The sequence below is a fragment of the Antechinus flavipes genome, chromosome 4 (assembly GCF_016432865.1).
Source record: "Antechinus flavipes isolate AdamAnt ecotype Samford, QLD, Australia chromosome 4, AdamAnt_v2, whole genome shotgun sequence".
Classification (NCBI taxonomy): Eukaryota; Metazoa; Chordata; class Mammalia; order Dasyuromorphia; family Dasyuridae; genus Antechinus; species Antechinus flavipes.
In genome coordinates this window covers 23,975,676-23,994,505 of record NC_067401.1, presented here as the reverse complement: position 1 = coordinate 23,994,505, position 18,830 = coordinate 23,975,676, and the positions used below count along the sequence as shown (strand labels likewise).

General features: G+C 48.7%; 1 protein-coding gene across 1 annotated transcript in view; it reads right to left on the bottom strand.

The window, feature by feature from the left end:
* Positions 1-18,830, bottom strand: part of LRRC75A (leucine rich repeat containing 75A) — a 118,964-nt gene that overhangs the window by 51,285 nt on the left and 48,849 nt on the right. Inside the window, exon 2 of the mRNA XM_051992045.1 lies at positions 15,384-15,512. Coding sequence (XP_051848005.1) covers positions 15,384-15,512 — 129 coding nt within the window. The remainder of the gene's footprint in view (positions 1-15,383; positions 15,513-18,830) is intronic.

The following is an 18,830-nucleotide window of genomic DNA, read 5'->3' as shown; positions in this document are numbered from 1 at the left end:
AGCCATTTGACAGATGGGGAAACTGAGGCAGAGTTAAGTGACTAATCCAGGATCACACAAGCTTATAAATATGGCCAGATTGGAACTCAGGAAAATGAGTCTTCCCGATTCCAGGCCCAGCCCTCTACATATTATGGAACCCTCCAACTGTTCTTCTAGGACCATATACCCAACCCTAGTTTCTTTCTTGAGCTGTAGCCCCATATCATTAATTGCCATTGGACACTTTAAACTGATCTTTCATAGAAACCTTAATATGCCCAACACATAACTCATCTTCCTCTTCCTTCTCCACTTCCCTATTTCCATTGAGAGCCTTTCCATCCTTTTGATCAGTCAGGTTCAGCAACTTCTGAATCATCCTCAATGACTCCCTCTTCCTCACGGTCACCATTCTGAATCCATTGCCGAGCCCTCTTGGTTCTACCCTTCTAGCAGCTCTCTTACCCAGCCCTTTGTCTCGGCTCCCACCGCTGTAGTTCTGCCCCCCTTCCCTTCTCACCTGGACTCTGACAATAATGACTTGGCTCTTTGTCTCAGCCTTTTCTCTTCTCCCCTCCAGCTTCCATAGAGATGCCAAAGAGACATTTCCAAAGCACAGGTGGAACCATATTACTACAAGCCCAGAAAGCTCCAGGGGTCCCCACCTGACTTTTTAGGTCCCTCACAATATGACTCCAGCCTACCTACCTGGACTGACTTCACGTACTGATCAGACAGACCTGTGGCAACATCCCACGTCCTGTCCCCACGACAGAAACAGGCTCTCTCCCATTCCATCCCTACCTCAAAGGATCCCTAGTTTCCTTCAAGGATCAGACGAAGCACCTCCTGCCACAGGAAGGTTCTCCTGATCCCCTAATTTCCAGGGCCCCACTCTTTGGGAGATGTTGAGAGTCTGGGGTATCACACATAAAATAAAACCCTTGTCCAGACCAATGGGCCCAGTGAACAAGGCCCGTTCCTACTCCAGAGGCAAAAATTTCTTGGGAAGGAGTAGGGAGGAGGGAACGAGGAGAAAGGAAGATGGGAGGGAAGGGAAAAAAGACTACAGAAGAAAGATGGGTTTTAGGGTGAGCTTTAGGACTGACTTATGCTTTGGATTAAATTATTCTGATTTTTATCTGTGTGGTGATAGGAGCTCTGTGCCATTTACTTGTTATATTTCCTCCTTTATATCTCCCTGGAGGTTTGGTGTAAAGAGAAGTTAGTTCAGTAATTGGACTAGAATGAGGATGGAGCACCTTAAGCCCAACATACAGATCAGGAGAATTCTGATTGGCTCAAGTAATGATTAGGCAATGAACTCAATTCATTGGTCCAGGGGATGAGGTATACTTGGTTGGAAAACATTATCTCCATCTGGGTCCCTGAGGCAGCAGACAGTGCAAGATTTCTTAACCTAAAGGCCATGATGTTAAAAAAAAAGTATTTTGATCAATATATTTCAATATAATTTTAAAAATAATCCTATGTATTTTATTTTGGGCAGTTGGATGGCTCAGTGGATAGAGCAATGGGTGTGGAGTCAATCCTGACTTCAAATACAGCCTCTGACATTTACTAGCGATAGGATCCTGGGCAAGTCACTGTACCCTATTTGCCTCAGTTTCCACATCTGTAAAATGAACTGGAGAAGGAAACAGCAAACCACTCTAGTGTCTTTACCACGAAAACCCCAAATGAGGTCATAAAGAGTCAAACATGACTGAAAAACAACTGAATTTTATTTTATGTATTTAAAAACGTGATTTGGAGAAGGGGGCTATAAGCTTTAACAGACTATTGCCAAAAGGGTCCGGGACACACAAAAACAGTAAAGAGCCCCTCCCTGGTGCTGGCCATACATCCGGAGGAGCCAAGCTAGGCCCCAGCAACCAGAGATTTGAGCTAGAAGGGACCATAGCGATCATATCGAGTCCAATGACCTTCCTGCTGTTTGATAAGGTAACTGCCAGATGGGATGGGCTCAAAAAGGGAGTAGTACATGGAAGTATTAAAATTTGAACCCAGAACCATTGCCTCTAAATTCATTTCTCTTTCCACATGGTACCTCCAGAGTAGAGGAGAAGCTAATTAGGAATTAAATGACATTCAATCTGGGAAGGGATCTATTTCTTCCATTTGCACTTCTAATGACCTCCCCTGCTCTGGTGTATTATTTCTGAATTTATACACCCTTTTTTTCTCTTGTAACTTGTTGGGGGCACAGAGAAGTCTCAGGGGTCCTCTCTCATAGATAGAAACTGGCAACTTACCTGCAGTTTACGGGATAATAGGATCACAGTCAGAGCTGGAAAAGTCAGAGCCCCCTAGATCCAACCCTATCATTTTATAGATGAAGAAACTGGCCCATAAAGGTTATCATTCAGAACTAGGGCGGGATTGGAACTGAATCTTCCTGACCTCGAATCCAGTGCTCCGACCACCATCCCGGGCGCCTCCGTATGTCACCAATATTTTCCTGTTAAGTGAGTTGCCCGGAGCACTGAAGTGGAAAGTGACTTGCTAGTGTGTGACAGATGGAGATTGGGTTTCTTCAGTCCAAGTCAGACCCGGGAAACACATTAGCTTGAAAACACCATCTCCAGGCCCATCTCCAGTCACCCTGATCTACATCTGGCCACTGGACCCAGATGGCTCAGGGAGAGAGCGAGCCCGTGACTCTGCATAGCCCTACCAAGTTTAAATCTAATTCACTTGCAAGTCATGACATCTCCTTCCCGATGTCATGGTCCTTTTTAAGAAAGAAGAATAAATAACGATGAACAGCAACCTTTTATCTGTTACTCCACACTGCCTCTTAAAAATTGACCCTAGAGAATTGGAAATGGAGTGGATGGTCATAAGACTGTGGATGAACAAGCTGTTGCATATGATGGAGTTAGAATACTACTGTGCTATAAGAAATGACCAGCAGGATGCTCTCAGAAAAACTTAGAAGGACTTACATGAATTGATGCAAAATGAAAGCAGGAGAACATTGTATACAGGAACAGCAGCAGTGTAAGGATGATCAACTGGGAAGGATTTAGTTCTTCTCAGCCATGCAATGATCCAAGCCATGCAATGATCCAAGACAATTCTGAAGGACTTATGACACAAAGGGCTATCCATCTCCAGAGAAAGAACTGCTGGAGTCTGAATTCAGATTGAAGCATACTGTTTCTTTATTTTTCTTGCTTTTTTTGCCTGTGTTTTCTTTCACAGAATGACTAATATATGTTTTGTATGACTGCCTATGTATAACCGATACCAAACTGCTTGCCTTATCAATTTGGGGAGAGGAAGAGGAAAGGAGAAAATTTGAAACTCAAATTTTTTTAAAAGAATGCTAAAATATAGCATATTTTCACCTGTAACAGTGGGAAAATAAAATTTTAAATTTTAAAAAACTAATCTTAGAAAACGTACTCTTATAACCTGAATGTAAATTCTGCCTCAGATATTTAACGGCTATGGGGTTCTGGGAAAATTACCAACTTTTATAGGCCTCAGTTTTACAGGTGTGGATAACAAAAAGATGAACTCAAAGGGCCCTTAGGTCCCCTCCAGATTTAAATCTCTGATTCCATGAAGTAGGTACCAAGATGTTTGGCCAACAGGGAAGGTTACTAATTAGGGATGGAGGGCTCTATAAGTCTTACCCCAAGGAGCCAAGGAAAGCCAGGAAGCTTGAGGCCTCCAGCTGGGGGATGAGGAAGGTCATTGGGAATCAAGAAAGTTTTAGAAGCAATGACAAATGAAAGTCTTGGGCTTCAAGGGAAAGGTAATGGAGACCAGCTCCAAAATGGCGCTAGCATTCCCTTCCCTGCAACTCAAATGCCAATCCCTTCTCTAGGAAGTTCCCTTAACCACACCACCCAAAAGTGAACTTCCCCTGTCCCGGGTCCTTTCCGTGGCAGTTAGCTTGTATCATGGGAATAGTATATCTTGCCACATAGCTTCTATCTCAAATGAAAGGTTCCTGAGTCCATAGGCAGGGACCATTAGAGTTATTATTGTATTTAGCTGTGCCTACAATGTACATGGCTCTGCTCTCCTAACAATAGTTTTTTAAAGTATTTTATTGATATTTTCTTTTTAAATCACCTTAAGAATAAAACACCAAAAATCAGACTAGATTACAAAGACTAAAATAAGAGAGCAGTTCCACAAACCCAATCACCTCGTTGACCTTGCCTGACAGCAAGCGCCATGTTCTACACCCATGGTTCCCTGATCCTTTTGACCCACCTCTGCAAAGAAAGGAAGAAGGTATCATGGTTTACATCTGTCTAGCGAATAGACAGGCAGTCTTTCAGCTTAAATCTCAAGGCCCTTCATCCTCTCCTGGCCTACTCCCTCCATCCAATTTCTTCTTCCTTTGTTCCTTCAAAGGATGACAAAAAGAATCCATCCATCTAATACAGACTAAACAGCCCGAAGTATTCTTTTGGTCCCTTCCAATGTATGAATAGGATTCTTCTTTTTCTCATTTTCAGACAAAGACACCTGAAAACCCAGGGCACTGGTCCAACTGACCCTCACTCCATGCCCTGGGCAACAACTGAGGGGTACAAGAAATAGACGGGGTAGAAGGGGACAGAGGATAGTGATGAGAAGAAGAGACCAACATAAGAATTCAGAAGCATATTAAAAAACAAAATAAAACCACACCTTTCTAGTTCAGGAGAAAAATATCAATCAATCAATCAAGTCCTTTCCAGATTTACCTCCTCCCATTCTTTTAGGCCTAATCCCTCCCATTTTGGGGGCAAACACTTAAAACAGGGGTCCTCAAACTTTTAAAATAGGGGCCAGTTCACTGTTCCTCAGACTGTTGGAGGGCCGGACTATAGTAAAAACAAAAACTTGGTTTTGTGGGCCTTTAAATAAAGAAACTTCATAGCCCTGGGGGAGGGGGATAATCATCCTCAGCTGCCGCATCAGGCCCACAGGCCGTAGTTTGAGGAGCCCTGACTTAAAAGAACAAGAACTGAAACCAAAAACTTGGAAAATGGATAAAGAACCTTAAGAACCTTGCCTTCCCTCTTTCCCTGATGGGATTCTAGTTATGATCCACCTTCTTTCCCCATTCTCTGAAGGGCTCAATGTACTGATCAGAAAGGAGCAGGTCCCTTGGATCCTTTCAGGTCCCCTGTGCCCAGCTAAGGGAGAATCCTTGAAGGAAGTGACCAAAGAGAGATTGAGGGGCCAGTTGGGCCCCCCTTAGTCAGTCTAATGCTCCTTTACTTGGAGGTACTCACCATATTAACATTGGGCTTAGTGTGGAACCTGATCTGACTGGTTTCAGCCAGATCTCAGCCCAGAATCCCCAAACCCAGTCCATCTGGCAGCCCATAGCTTCCCTAGAGGAGACTACAGTTGGGCCACCATACCCAACAAGACAAACATCTCTGAACGTGACCAGTGTGTGGATTTCTTTTCCTTGAATATGGTTATTTGTTACAATGAAAGGCATTTTTAACGGGAGGGCATTTAGTGGAGAGAAGCTAGTAAAAGGGACAGTGAAAAGATGAAAACCTGAAACATTTTTTAAATGCACAGAAAAGAATAAAAGGGAGTTCTGAGGGAGCCGGAGGTGAGCAACACAAGCTTTGAAACTAACTCTTGAATTTATTATAGATTTTTAAAATATGATCTAAGTAATAGATACTTATGGTTTCATCTATGAATAAATAAATAAAATGAAGTTTGCTGGATAGTTGATGAGATCCCTTTGTGATCCAGAGACATACTAAGGTTTAGTCCACCATTCCAAGGTAAACTCCTAGATTGGAGGGAGAATAAGATCTGCAGAAGAACTTTTGGATTGATAGAAGATGGGGATTCTGAAAAGGAGCAAGAGACAGGGAAAGTTGGGAAGAAGGGAGGGTAAGAGGGAAGAGAGAGAGAGAGAGGAGAGAGAGAGAGAGAGAGAGAGAGAGAGAGGAAGAAAGGGGAAAAGGAAAAGAAGAAAGAGAGAAGGAAGAGAGAGGGGGATAGAAGAAAGAAAAATAGGAGGAAGAAAAGAGAAGAAAGGGAGGGAGAAAAGAAATAGTGAAGAAGGAAAGAAAAAGATATATATAGAAAATATGGAGAGAGAAAGAGAGAGGGAGAGGCAGCTAAGGAAAAGGGAGAGGGAAAGAGGAGGAGAGAAGGAGAGAGAGAGAGAGAGGAAGAGAGAAAGGAGAAAAGAGAGAGGGAGAGAGTAGGGGAGAGGGAAAGGGACAGAGGGAGAAGGAGAAGAGGAAAAGGAAATGGAGGTTTTTTTGGTTTGTTATCAAATGCAAAGTAAACCACATGCAGCATCTGACCGCGCCTTCCAGTAACAGGGGGGACACACGCCAATCTAAACTGGCAAGGGGACAGATCCTGGCAAAGGGAAAGTAGTCAAGCTGCCAAGGCTCAAGGAAGGGCCAACCCAGATCTGGGTCAAGAGCAAATTAGCTGGAGGCCCTTTTGGCCTTCATTTTGGAAGAGCCCCATGGGTCTAGCTGGTCAGCACTCCACCTTCCGCCTTCTCCTGGCCCAGCTGAGGCTGGTTGGGGCCGGAGACATCCAGGCTGTCCTGTCCAGGGCGGAGTGGGGCAGGCCACATTTCGGACCCAGGCCACGGAGGGCTCGGATTCATTCCTAGGCGGGCTCTCGGGGGGCTCACGTCGGCCCCAGGGCCCCACAGCCTCCCGCAGAGGAAGTAGCAGTGACTGACCTGAGGTGGACATCACTTCTCCAAAGTCTCTGTCTCTCTTTTTCACACACACACGAGCTCAGGGACGGGCTGAGATCACAAGGGTAGTAAGTAGAGTCATACTTTCAGAGGGGCGTTAGAGGCCCCCAGGATTTACAGGTGAAGAAACTGAGAGGGAGGTGCAGAGAACGGGAGAGCAGAGACTCCATTCCTCTGACTCAAAGTCCCCTTTTCTTACCTGGGAGAAATCAAGGTTCCCACCCCAGACCCAAAGAGAGGGGCCAATGGATGCCCTGAACCCGAACGGGGGAGCCCGACCCAAAGAAAGCTTTTGGGAGAGGTCCCCTGCTCCGGGCTTGCCCCTCGGAAGCCGGTCCACTCAGCCGCTGCCCTCTCGGCAGCTCCTGCCAGCCTCCGCACCCTGACGCGTCCCCGGATGAACTCATCAGCCCTCCGCCTCCCTCGTGGCATTCCTGCGCCTCCCAGCCCTGCCTCCGAGGAAGTACCTCCGGAACCCGGAGGAGAACGAAGATAATTATAGCTCCCGTTTCTCGAGCGCTCCGAGGTTCGAAGGCCCCTTTCCTCATGTCAACCCTGTGGGCGAGAGAGTCTGAGCATCAGCTACCGGCTTCATTTGGCAGATGGGGAAACTGAGTCTTAGGGAGTGACTCAATTTTGTCAGCATCACACCATTCCGAGATGATCTTCGAGCCTTGGAGCTCCAGGCTCACCCCGGTGCCTCTTAAAGACCCTCCGGGTGGAGTTTGAGCCCAGATTCTCTTGTCCTTCCCCTTAAGGGAAGCAGTATGGGACAGTGGAGATGGGGGGCCCCCGTCTGCACCCCATCTCTGTATCTTTGGGCCAATCCCTTTGCTTTCTTATCTGTAAGATCTGGTGTTCCCTCCAGCTCCAGGTAAAACCAGAGGCTCCCAGGAGGCAGGGTCCACCTGTGGCCATCTCTTAACCAAAACCACTTTCTGTATACAAAGAACGAACAATCCCCATTGGAAGGAACTTAGGGTGCGAGGGGGAGACAAGGCCATGCACATAAACCCCCTGTATTTAACTACCAAGTGTCCAGAGGCATTTGTCCACTCCCTATCTATTCACTATTCCCGGCTACAAAAGTCGTGGTATTATTTAGATCAGAGAAAGTATAAAACCATCCTAAGTCTTTTGGGACACCCAGCACAAGGTGAATCAATACAAACACACAGAGGAAGCTGCAGTCGCTGGGAGCAGGTGGGCTTCCCCAGCAGAGCCCTGGGTGGGCCTGAGAACAGAATTCATGGACCTGGCTGTGAAGCCTGAACATCGGCTCCCTCCTGCAGGACCCGGGCCTGGGCAGGCCCATCTGGGCATCTTGGTCGCCTGCTCAGGGCAGTCCTGCCCATTCCACACAGAAAATCCAGGGTCAGCCCCTGGCGTGGACCAGGCAGAAGAAGGCATCATGGGAGGTGGAGCTGGAAAGAAATCTTAGAGACCTTCAACCACAGGGTCCCAGAGTTAGAACTGGAGAGGATTTTAGAGGTCAGTGCTCTTTGTTTTTACAGGTGGGGAAACTGAGGATAAGGGATGGGTCCAAAGTCACACAGGGAATAACTGGCAGAAGCGGGGAGCAATCAGGCCCTAATCTGGGGCTTTTCCCATTGCATCAAGCTGCCTTCCAGGCCTGACCCTGAGCATTTTGCAGAACAGGTAGAACGAGGCTCAGAGAGGCTCTCTCAATACACAGGAGTTGTCAAGGAGCAGAGCCAGGAGACGAATTGGAGCCAGAGCTGGCAAGGCCCGATTCCTGTACAGAGAAGGAACCCACAAGATGGAGCCCCTTGGTGGCAAGCCTGAGAATCAGGATTTTAACCCAGGCCCTCCGGCCCCAGAGACGAGGCTCCTTCCACTGGACTGGCCTGACTCCAGAGCCAGGCCCCAGGCTCCCTTCCTGCCCGGGAACCCCACACCGAGCTTCTGGGGGAGCCTGAGGAGAGAGAGCAGAGGTATCATCCTACTCATGTTCCTGGCGTCAAGCATGACAAGGGAAACAAGCCGGCAAGAAGAGATTCAATCTGCTCCTTTTCCAGGCAGTAAATTTGCTCTGATTAAAAGCGGCGAGCGCTCCAGTCAATTACTCTGAGGAAACACATCCCGAGGGGTGATTCCCCACTGCTCCCCGAGGACACTGGCTTGCCTCAGGTGTCCCTGGCTGGGGGAGCTCCGGGACAGTCTCTCCGATTTCTCTCACTCCTACCCCCCAATTCCACCAGCTGTGGGATATGAAATAAATCATTCTCCGGCCTTAACTTCCTCAGCTGTAAAATGAGGGTGTTGGAGTCCTGAGGTTTCTTCCAGATCTGCGTCCCTGAAGCCCACAGGCCTGTCTCCTCTATTCTGGGAAGTCACCCTAGAGCGTGGGGTCCTTAATGTTTCCTTACAACATCCCCAGGACAGGAGGCTCATTCATCTGCCTTCCTTGGCGACTGATTCCCATGTCTTCAAATCTAACCCAGTTCTTTCTCAAAGTGAGCCGAGTCTGATTCCTTTATTCAGTCCCTGATGCATCCGTCCCCCAGCCTCCTCTGGGCCTTCTCTCTCCTCCATACCTGGAGCACCAGTCTGGCTTCCTTCAACCCCCAACTAAAACCCTCTATTCTACAGGAAACCCTTCCTACCTCCTCCCAGCTCCAGTGCTTTCCCTCTCTTGTTGCCTATTGCTCCTATATATCACATCTATTGGCTTGTACACTTTCTTCCCTTTTGGATTGTAAGCTCCTTGAGGCAGGCCTCCAGAGCCAGTGCCCCTTCCATGGTTCCATGATGCTCTCCATCCCTGCTCTGCTCAGCCCGTTGTCCCTCCTCTGCTCCTTCCTGGAGAAAGGACCCTCCTTCTGGGAGCATGAGCCCAGGTCTCAGCCTCCAGAGCCAGTGCCCCTTCCATGGTTCCATGATGCTCTCCATCCCGGCTCTGCTCAGTCCGTTGTTTCTTCCCTGCCCCTTCCTGGAGGAAGGAGCATCCTTCTGGGAGCATGAGCCCAGGTCTCAGCCTCCAGAGCCAGTGCCCCTTCCATGGTTCCATGACGCTCTCCATCCCGGCTCTGCTCAGCCCGTTGTTTCTTCCCTGCCCCTTCCTGGAGGAAGGAGCATCCTTCTGGGAGCATGAGCCCAGGTCTCAGCCTGCAGAGCCAGTGCCCCTTCCATGGTTCCATGATGCTCTCCATCCTGGCTCTGCTCAGCCCGTTGTCTCTTCCCTGCCCTTTCTTGGAGGAAGGAGCATCCTTCTGGGAGCATGAGCCCAGGTCTCAGCCTGCAGAGCCAGTGCCCCTTCCATGGTTCCATGATGCTCTCCATCCTGGCTCTGCTCAGCCCGTTGTCTCTTCCCTGCCCTTTCTTGGAGGAAGGAGCATCCTTCTGGGAGCATGAGCTCAGCCCTTCACCCAACTCCTTCCCTTGGAGAGGACTAACTAGCCATGGCCTAGAGCAGTGATCCTCAAAGTGTAGTCCAAAGAATTGTTGGGGTCTCTGAAACCCTTTCAGAGGGTCTACAAGTGCAAAATTATTTTTTATTTCTAATATAGTAAATAGCTATAAATATAATCCATGTGAACAAAAACTCTTTGAACAGATCCTTGATAGTTTTTTTTTTTTAAATAACATGAAGATACTGAGAATCAAGGTTTGGGAACCACTGGTCTAGAGTCTGGTGAATGAGACAGAGGATCCTGCCTTCTTCCCCACTCCCATCCAATTCATTTGATTAATCTCATTAGATCAATTAGATCCGACTTCCCAGCAAATCCTTAGGCTCAGGGATATAGCCATGGGAGGGAATAAGCTAAAGAAAGAAAGCCACCCCCCCTTTTTTTTAACCTCATGACTTCTCATGTCTCCCACTGGATCAAAGACCTGGAGCCATGAAGGAGGCGTCTTGGTCCAACTCTGTTTACAAGGTTGGATCCCAGCCGTGCTGCCTATTAAGTACGTGACTGTCCATCAGACTCCTCGACTCTCAGAGAACACGTGTCTAGGCCGGTGGTTCTCAGACTTTTTGGTCTCGGGACCCCTTTACACTCTCAAAAATGAGCTGCCTTAAACAGCTTTTGTTGAAGTGGATAATGTCTATTTATTACTTTATAATAAAGCATCTGCGCGTTATTATGAAATAGTTTTGACCACATTACCCCCTGCAAGGGCCTCCTTTGAGAAACTCCAGTCTAAAGGATGGCTAAAAGTCCCCTCCATTTTCTTTTTCTGGGCGACTTGTGCAAGATCACACAGCCAATAAGTCCTCCTGCCCCCAGGGCTGGTGCTCTGTCCAGTGTGCCACGTAGCTAGCCCATCCCCTTCATTTTCTAAATCTGAGATCTCTTCTACAGGAGGCAGGATGGGGAAGGAGGAGGTTCGGATCTCAGTCACCGACCACCTGTGTGACCCCGAGCAGTCGTCCCTTCACTTCCCTGCCCGCTGCATCCTCGTCTGTGAAACTGGATTCCACTTTCATCTCTGAGCTTACAGTCCCATCATCTGATCTCTCTGATCTCCTTCAGTGGGAAGGGGAGAAATAAACCCCAAGTTTCATCTCGGGCAGGGCCGTAAGCGCCATCACTTTGTCGTGTTCATCTTCCTCTCTCCTCCCTGCACGGAGCTCAGTAATCCTCATGGAGCAAGTGCTCATTCCCGTCACCTCCTCCCCTCCCAAGGGCAGAGAGGGGAGAGGAGAGACAGCAGGTGCAAGAGCCTTCCTCCTTCATCCTCCTCAAGGCTCCTCATCTGGCTCTCTTCCACAACCCGACCTGAACAACACAGTCCTCAGGTTGGCCATCCCACATCTGATCTCAGGGACCAAGCTTGTCCCCCCCCCAAAAAAAAAAACTATCCCCACATCTCAAACTATATTGCAAAGCAGTGATCAGTGAAACCATTTGGAACTGGTTTAAAAAAGGGGAAAGCAGTAGGTGGAGTAGTGGATAGAGCACCAGATCTGCCCATCTTTCTGAATTCAAATCTGGCCTCAGATAATAATCCAGTAAGTGATAAACCGGGGAATAATACATTTGTTGGGGAAAGAACCATTTATTTGACTAGAACTGCTGGGAAAACTGGAAAGCTGTTTAGCAGAAATTAGACGGAGGTCAACATCCTATACAATTCATTACAATAAGCTCAAATTGATCCTTGATCTGAATATTAAAGATTAGAGCATTTAAAAAAATTACAAGAGAACTGGATCAAATCCCTTTCCCAAATACATCTGAATCCTTATTTAAACAAGGGATGGAAGTTACCAAAAGGATAAGACGGGTAATTTTGATTATAGGAAATCGAAAAGTGTTTGCATGAACAAAATTGATGCAAATAGAATAAGATAAGAAGTAGTTGATTGGGGAAAAATCGTGACATGGACAAAGAGTTTTGAAAAGATCACCAACTATTAAGTACATAAAAGATTATTCCAAATAAATAATAAAAGAAATGTAAATCAAAAGAATTGTGAAGTTTCATCCACAAAGAAAATTAACAAGGATAAAATGTAGAGCCGAGGCAAGATGGACTGAGTGAAGAGGCATTTGTTATGTGCTAGGCTGTGAATTGATCTAACCGTTAGCAATTTGGGAATGATGATAAGAAAAGTTGTCCATAGTATCTCGTCTAGAGATCCTATTGCTAGGTAATGAGTAGGTCAATTAAAAAAAAGACCCACATATGTAACTGGAAAAGTACTTTTTATAATAGCAAAGAAGAAACCGTAAGTAAGTAGGATGTGGCGGAACAAACTGTAGCATGGGAAGGTAATAATTATATGTGTGTGTGTGTGTGTGTGTGTATGTATATGCTATAAGAAAGAATGTATATGATGAATCCAGAGAAGCACGGGAAGATTTGTATAACCTGATGCAAAGTAAGTCAGCACAACCAGGAAAAGAACATATGAAATGATTACTATAATGTAGATAGAATGATAACAACAAAAGAAACAAAATTGAAGGCTGTGAAATTCTATTGGTCATTTGGTCCCAAAGAAGAGCTATGAGAAGGTACCACTTTCTATTTTTTTTTTTTTTTTTGCAGAAAAAGGGGCTTCTGGGTATAGAACTCTGTATATAATATTGGACTTATTTTATGACTAGATTAGTTTGTTGAGCTTTTTTTCCCTTTGTTATAAGGGATGACTCTTGTGGAGGGGGAAGGGAGAGAGATGCATTAGAAAATATAATATAAAATCAATAACAATACAAATATTTTTAAACTCACTTTCCACATATTGTGCCCCGATGCCCCATAAACCCCCAAAAATGCTTGTGTAGTTTTTGCTTGAAGATTTAAAGTAAAGATTTACATTTTCTTCCAAAGCAGCCCAACCCACTTTGGGACGGCACAAATTGTTAGAAAACCTAAAACTGTCTCTGGTGCCATCTTTCCCTCCGAGTTCTTACTCCCTGGGGCTGAGCAAAACAAGTCACATCTCGGTCTCAAAAGACAGTCCTTCCATCACCTGAAGGCAGCCACAACATCCTCCTTGTGCCTTCCTCCTCCCAGCTAAACAGCCTCCTCCCATCGGGGGAAATTTGAGAGCTAGAAGGGACTCAGAGACCATCAGGTCCCACCCCTTCCCTTCCCATCCCCGTCACCAGGAGCCAGCCACCACTGCTGCCTCCCCCTGCTCCCCACCAAGCTCACTCCTCCAGTTAATTAAAAACAAGTCCTGGAGAGAGAGGAACGTTTCCTACACGGGCCAGGTGTCTTTCTCGCTCACCACCTGCCAAACCTTCCCTCTCTTCCTCACACCAGCCCCCGTCTCTGTCTGTCTCTGTCCCTGCGTGTCTGTCTCTGTCTCGCTCCCTTCCTCTCTACGCAAAAAACATGTGGCGAGGAATCCCTGCCTTGAGCCTCAGGACCCAGGGCTGAGACAATTTGTCCCGGATGCAGAGACTAGGAGATCCCTGGGAAGACTCGGATCAGCTCTCCATCTCCAGTGTCCCCTGGAGGGCGATTTCCTGCTTTCAAGGCAAAGGGAAAATCTTGCCTTCTTCTGGAGACATCCCAGAGAGGCGGGTAGAGAACGTGGAGGTAGCTTAAGGGATCTCCCTCCTCCCGAGGAGCACGAGTGCCCAGAGAGGAAGCCAGCCATATTTACATGCCCGTGTATGTTCCTTGAGAGTGGGGACTCTGTATCCCCAGCAGTAGCGGAGGGCCTGTGACCTGGAGGGTCTTAATCAGTCCTTGCTAATTGATTAGTTAATTGATTGATAGATGGTCTCCTTACATTCTATATAGGGCTAATCTCAGGTATATGAATCCCAGGATCCTAGGCTAAAGCTTCCTTGATTGTTTGTTTGCTTGCTTGCTTGCTTCCTTCCTCCCTTCTTTCTTCCCCTCTTTCCTTCCCTGCCTCCTCCTTCCTTTCCTTTCCTCCCTCTCTTTCTCCCTCTCTCCCTTCCTCACTTCCTTCCTTCCTCCTTCTCTTGCTCTCTTTCTTCCTTTCTCCCTCCTTCCCCCTCTTTCTTCCTTCCTTTCTCTCTCTTTTTCTCTTCCTTCCTTTCTTTACTTCCTTTCCTCTATTCCTCTTTCCTTCCTTCCTTCCTCTCTTTCTTTCTTCTTTCTGTTTATCTATCCATTCATTCATTCACATTTATTTATTTTGAGGCTCTTCATATACAAAAAGGACAGAGATCCAGAGAAGTTATTTTCAAATTTCCAATTTTTCCAATTTCAAATTTAAGACCAAAGACTTACTGTTGGAAAAGGCTTCAGAGGCCTTCTGAGTCCAACCTTCCCATTTTACAGATGAGGAAACTGAGTCTCAAAGTGGTTAACTGCTCAAGGTCAAAGCAGCCTCCTTCTGAGACTGGGCAGCTCCCTTCTGCAAGGGACTGGGAAGGACTAAGAAGAGATGCATAGCTTGGGCTGGGTCTTAGGGTGGGGGGAGGAGAGCCTAATCCCACCCCACTGAGGCAGCCCCTCCCCAGGACTGGGAAACAAAGCCCACTTTATCCGGGTGCTCTGGTTCCCAGTTCCCACAGCTTCCTCCCCAGAAGCCGGTGCGATGGGAGGACTCCCCCCTGGCGAGGGAGTGACGGCTCCGGAGCCCTCCTGTGCCAGCAGAGAAAGGGGCAGATGTTCCTGCTCGGCTTTTCTGCCCCGCCCTCCAGCCTTCAGAGCCTCACAGGCAGAGGCTATTTCCAGAGGCTGGTGAGTGCTTTGGGATTTAGCTTCCAAGCTAAGCTGAGCCAGCCCCCCTGCAGCCCCCCACCCCCGCAAGCTGCTCCTTGGGCTCCCTTCCCGAGGCGCCTCAGCCTCAGCCCAGCTGGACGGGCCATTTCCCCTGGCTTGGTCCTCGGGTCAGTTACCCCACTTTCCTGGCCCCTGGGCTGCTTTAGACTTAAGAAGAGCGGGGTTCAAATTTACCCCCCGATTCTTCCCAGCCGTGTGACCTTGGACAAGTCCCTTTTACTGCTCTGGGGCTCGATTCTGGGCGGTAAAATGGAGGCACATAAGGGTCCTTCCAAGACTGTGACCCTTTAAGTCCCTTAGCCTCTATGGGCCTCAGTTTCTCCATCTGTATAATGGGGAGGGGCTGGACCATTCGGCCTCCCAGACCCCTTCAGTCCTATCACTTTCCTCGGGCACACCGGATGGGTTCCGTCCTCCATCACTGAGAGTCCAGAGCCCAACCTTCCCTCCACCCCCCAGCAATTCAGTAAGAGGCAGTGCAACCTACTGTCTTGGGGCAATGCACGTAGCGGGCCAGGCTGATGATGAGGTCGTGCGTGATGGGGTCCACCAGGTTCCGAAAGGTGGCGTAGCGGTACAGGACATCGTCCAGGGACGTCGACTCCATGCCCAAGTCCTGTGGGAGCAAAGGAAGGAGCCACGGTGAGAGGCGGCAGCCGGCCCGGGGGGCGCGTCCTGGGGCAGGGCTCTCCCGTGGGCGCCCAGCCCCGACGGCCAACGCCAAGGCCCCGGAGCGGGGGTCCGGGAGAGGAAGGGGCTCCCTCCCCAGCTGCTCCCTCTAACCAGCTCCGCCTGAAGCAAGAGGCGGCTATAATTAAGCAGAAGAATTAAATTCGGAGCGGGTTTAATCCTGGCTCTGCCAGGTCTTGGGTAAGTCACTTCTCCTGAGGCTCAATTTTCCTCTCTGTGAAACGCGAGGGTGAACATCTGCCCTCTCGGGTCCGCTCCAGCCCCTGAAGAGCACAAGTCCGGCACAATCGCACCATTTCTCTCAGATCTCCCCCGTTTTAAGAACTGTGGCGAGGCCCCGGGTGGATTTCCACTGAGACTCGGCCCACTGCCCCAGACAAGACCTGAGGCCCTTAATCAGCCCTTGGTGAGTGACTGGGTGGTCTCCCCCCATCCTCTTTTTAACAGGCTGAGCTGGGCCACCTGAACCCCAGACACCGGACAGATGTTTGCCCTTTTCTCTGAAACAAGGGGCTCCTCCTCTCTGAGCCCCCTCGGGCAGCCCAGGCACGCCTACGGATCTCTTCTCAGAACAACGTTTTAAAATAATGGAAAGAAATGCTAAATTTCAGTGGGATTTAATAAAAAACAAAGCTTAATTCCGGTCCCCCCGATCCAAGTTCCTCAACCCCTTGACCCCAGACCTCGAGTCTAGAACCTCTGCTCTAAAGCAAAAAATAAGGGAGGGGGCGACTGTTGTCTGCCCTCCGTCCCCACCCCCGTCCCCTACCCCACCAGAGCTGGAAGCCGTGGTTCCCTGTGGCCAGGAGAAACCTCCAGCTCCCATCCATCCCCCCTTGTCCCTCTGGGCCCTTGCCCCCCCTCCCCGAGATGAGAAATCTGCTGCCTGGATTTATAGCAACCAAAGGAACAAGTGAAAAAAAATTCAGCAGCTGGTCTCGCCCTGGAGGGGAAAGAGAAGGGGGGGGAGCGGGGAGCAAACCCACCCACACACCTTCTCCCAAGGATGCTCAGAGAATGAACAAGTAGGGAGCAGGGTGAGATCAGAGCTTTCTGTGGCGGGCTCCCCATCTCCCTGCCAACACCAGCTGAAGCCCTGGAGAGGGCGGGCAGGAAGCAGGGAAGCTTCTCGGTGGGAGAGATCTGCCGCGAACTGGCAGCGTGCCCGGGATGCCCACTCCATGCCCGGACAGCAGGACGGCCCCGCTTCCCTCCCACTGCCTCGGGAAGAAGCGAAGCCCCAGTCATTCATTCTGGTTGGAGCGAGCCGGCTTACAGGACTCTCAGTTTCCTCATCTGTAAAATGGGGATTATCCTGTCTACCTCACAGTGTTCAGAGGATCAACAGACCTAGGGATGAAAGGGCTTCGGAGGCCCTCGAGCCCAAACCCTCAGCAGGAAAACCAGCTTGCCAAGGTCTCCGAGGGAAGGTCTGAATCCCCAACCTCATCACCCTCGATCTATTGCTCTTTCTCCCTGCGAGGGTCCAACGAGATGGTGGATATAAAGGACTTTGTCAAATTCAAGGCGTTGTATAAATGTGAAGGGTCCGTTCTGCTAGTGTTAATATTTAAATTTTATTTATGATTACATTTAAACTAAATAAAATTAAAGTTAATATTTAAATCCCAGCTAAATTTCAGCCCCCAAAGGAGCAGGATGGATGAGACTTTTGGGACTTGACTTGACCATTTCCAAGTGACTTTGATTCTCTAATTCTGCTGTAAGTGACTGTGTGACCAGGGTCAGACCCTCCCCTCTCTTGGGCTTAGAGCATCCCCTTTAAAAGGAGACTCCTCCCAGCTCTCCCAGCATTCCAAGCATCCGGGATTGTACCTCTCCGGCCTGGGGGCTTCGAGTTAAGCATATTTCCAGGTTTCTCTGATTAACAACTTCAAGGTCAGAGTTCTTTCTAAGGACAAAGATTTCTATCTCTGCAGTATCTCAAGCTTCTAGTTTTCTTTTTTTTGGGGGAGGAGAGGACAATCAGGGTTAAGTGACCTGCCCAGGGTCACACAGCCAATAAGAGTCTGGGGCTGCATTTGAACTCAAGTTCTTCTGACTCCAGGGAAGGCCCTGGCCCCATCTTGGGATTTTCAATATGGCTTCTCATCCCAGGGCCCAGTTAAGCCTTCCGATAGACTTGTGGTAAGGCAGGCATTCCCATTCCCATTTTAGAGGTAAGGAAACTGAGACCTGGAAGAAAAACCCAGTTCCGGGGAGTGGAGAGGGCAGGACCCCGGCTTCCCTCCCCTCCTCCTACCTGGGCTTTCTGCTAGAACAGCCTTGGCTCTGCACAATCACAATGCGATGCTATTTGGAGCTGGTGGCAGGAGGAGGAGACCTCCTCGTAGGGGCAAACTGGCGATTTTATTGGGGGCTTTCCCTGTGCCTCTGTTTGCCATCGAGAAGCCAAGAAACTGCCCCAGAGGAAGACCCCATGTTTCATATTAGGTCTGGGCACAGCATGGCCTCCCAGTGCTGGAAGTAACCCTGGGGCTCTCCCCTAAAACAGAAGAGCTGTGAAGTGCCCATCAACAGGCATTTATTAAGTGCCTACTGTATGCCAGGCTCTTCAACACGAGGGAATCGACCCCAAAGGTCTTTGTGTCTAAACTGATGATTCTATGGGATCATGGGGAAAAACTGGCTGGGCCCCCACCTGATCCACAGGCCAAGGGACCTCATCCGGGAAGGGCAGGGTTCAAGGTTCAAGATTTGAGTGTCTTCCTTTTCCCATCCATCCTGTTCCTTCCTCTTTTCCCCCATCGCTCCCCCTCTCTCTTAGCTTTGGTTCAGTCTAAAAGCTGTTCTGCTTGATTCGGCGTGAAGTTGGTAACTTCCACGTCGCCCTTCCTCTGCTTCTCTGGGGCCCAGTGCCTGCCTCAGGCCACCCAGGCGTCCCCTAGGAGCCACCTCCTCATTTCCCGCAGCTCCCCAACTGGGGGCTCCGTCCTTGTGGCCTTGGGAGGGGGAGCTTAATCCCCCCCAGGAAGCAGAGATAATTCCCTCTGGTTCATAGCCCTGACCTGAGGCCACCTTCGGAAAGAGAAAAATCGTGGTTTGTTTTTTTTAATTTTCTATGAAGCATGAGCCGGCTACAGATTATTTATTTGTAGATGATCCAATTTCCATTAAAACCATCAGCCTCCTCCTGCCCCTCTTCCACTTCCCACACTCAAATCGGGCCTCGGACGCTATTGGGCCGAGCAGCTCACTTAACCTCCGCCTGCCTTGGTCTCCT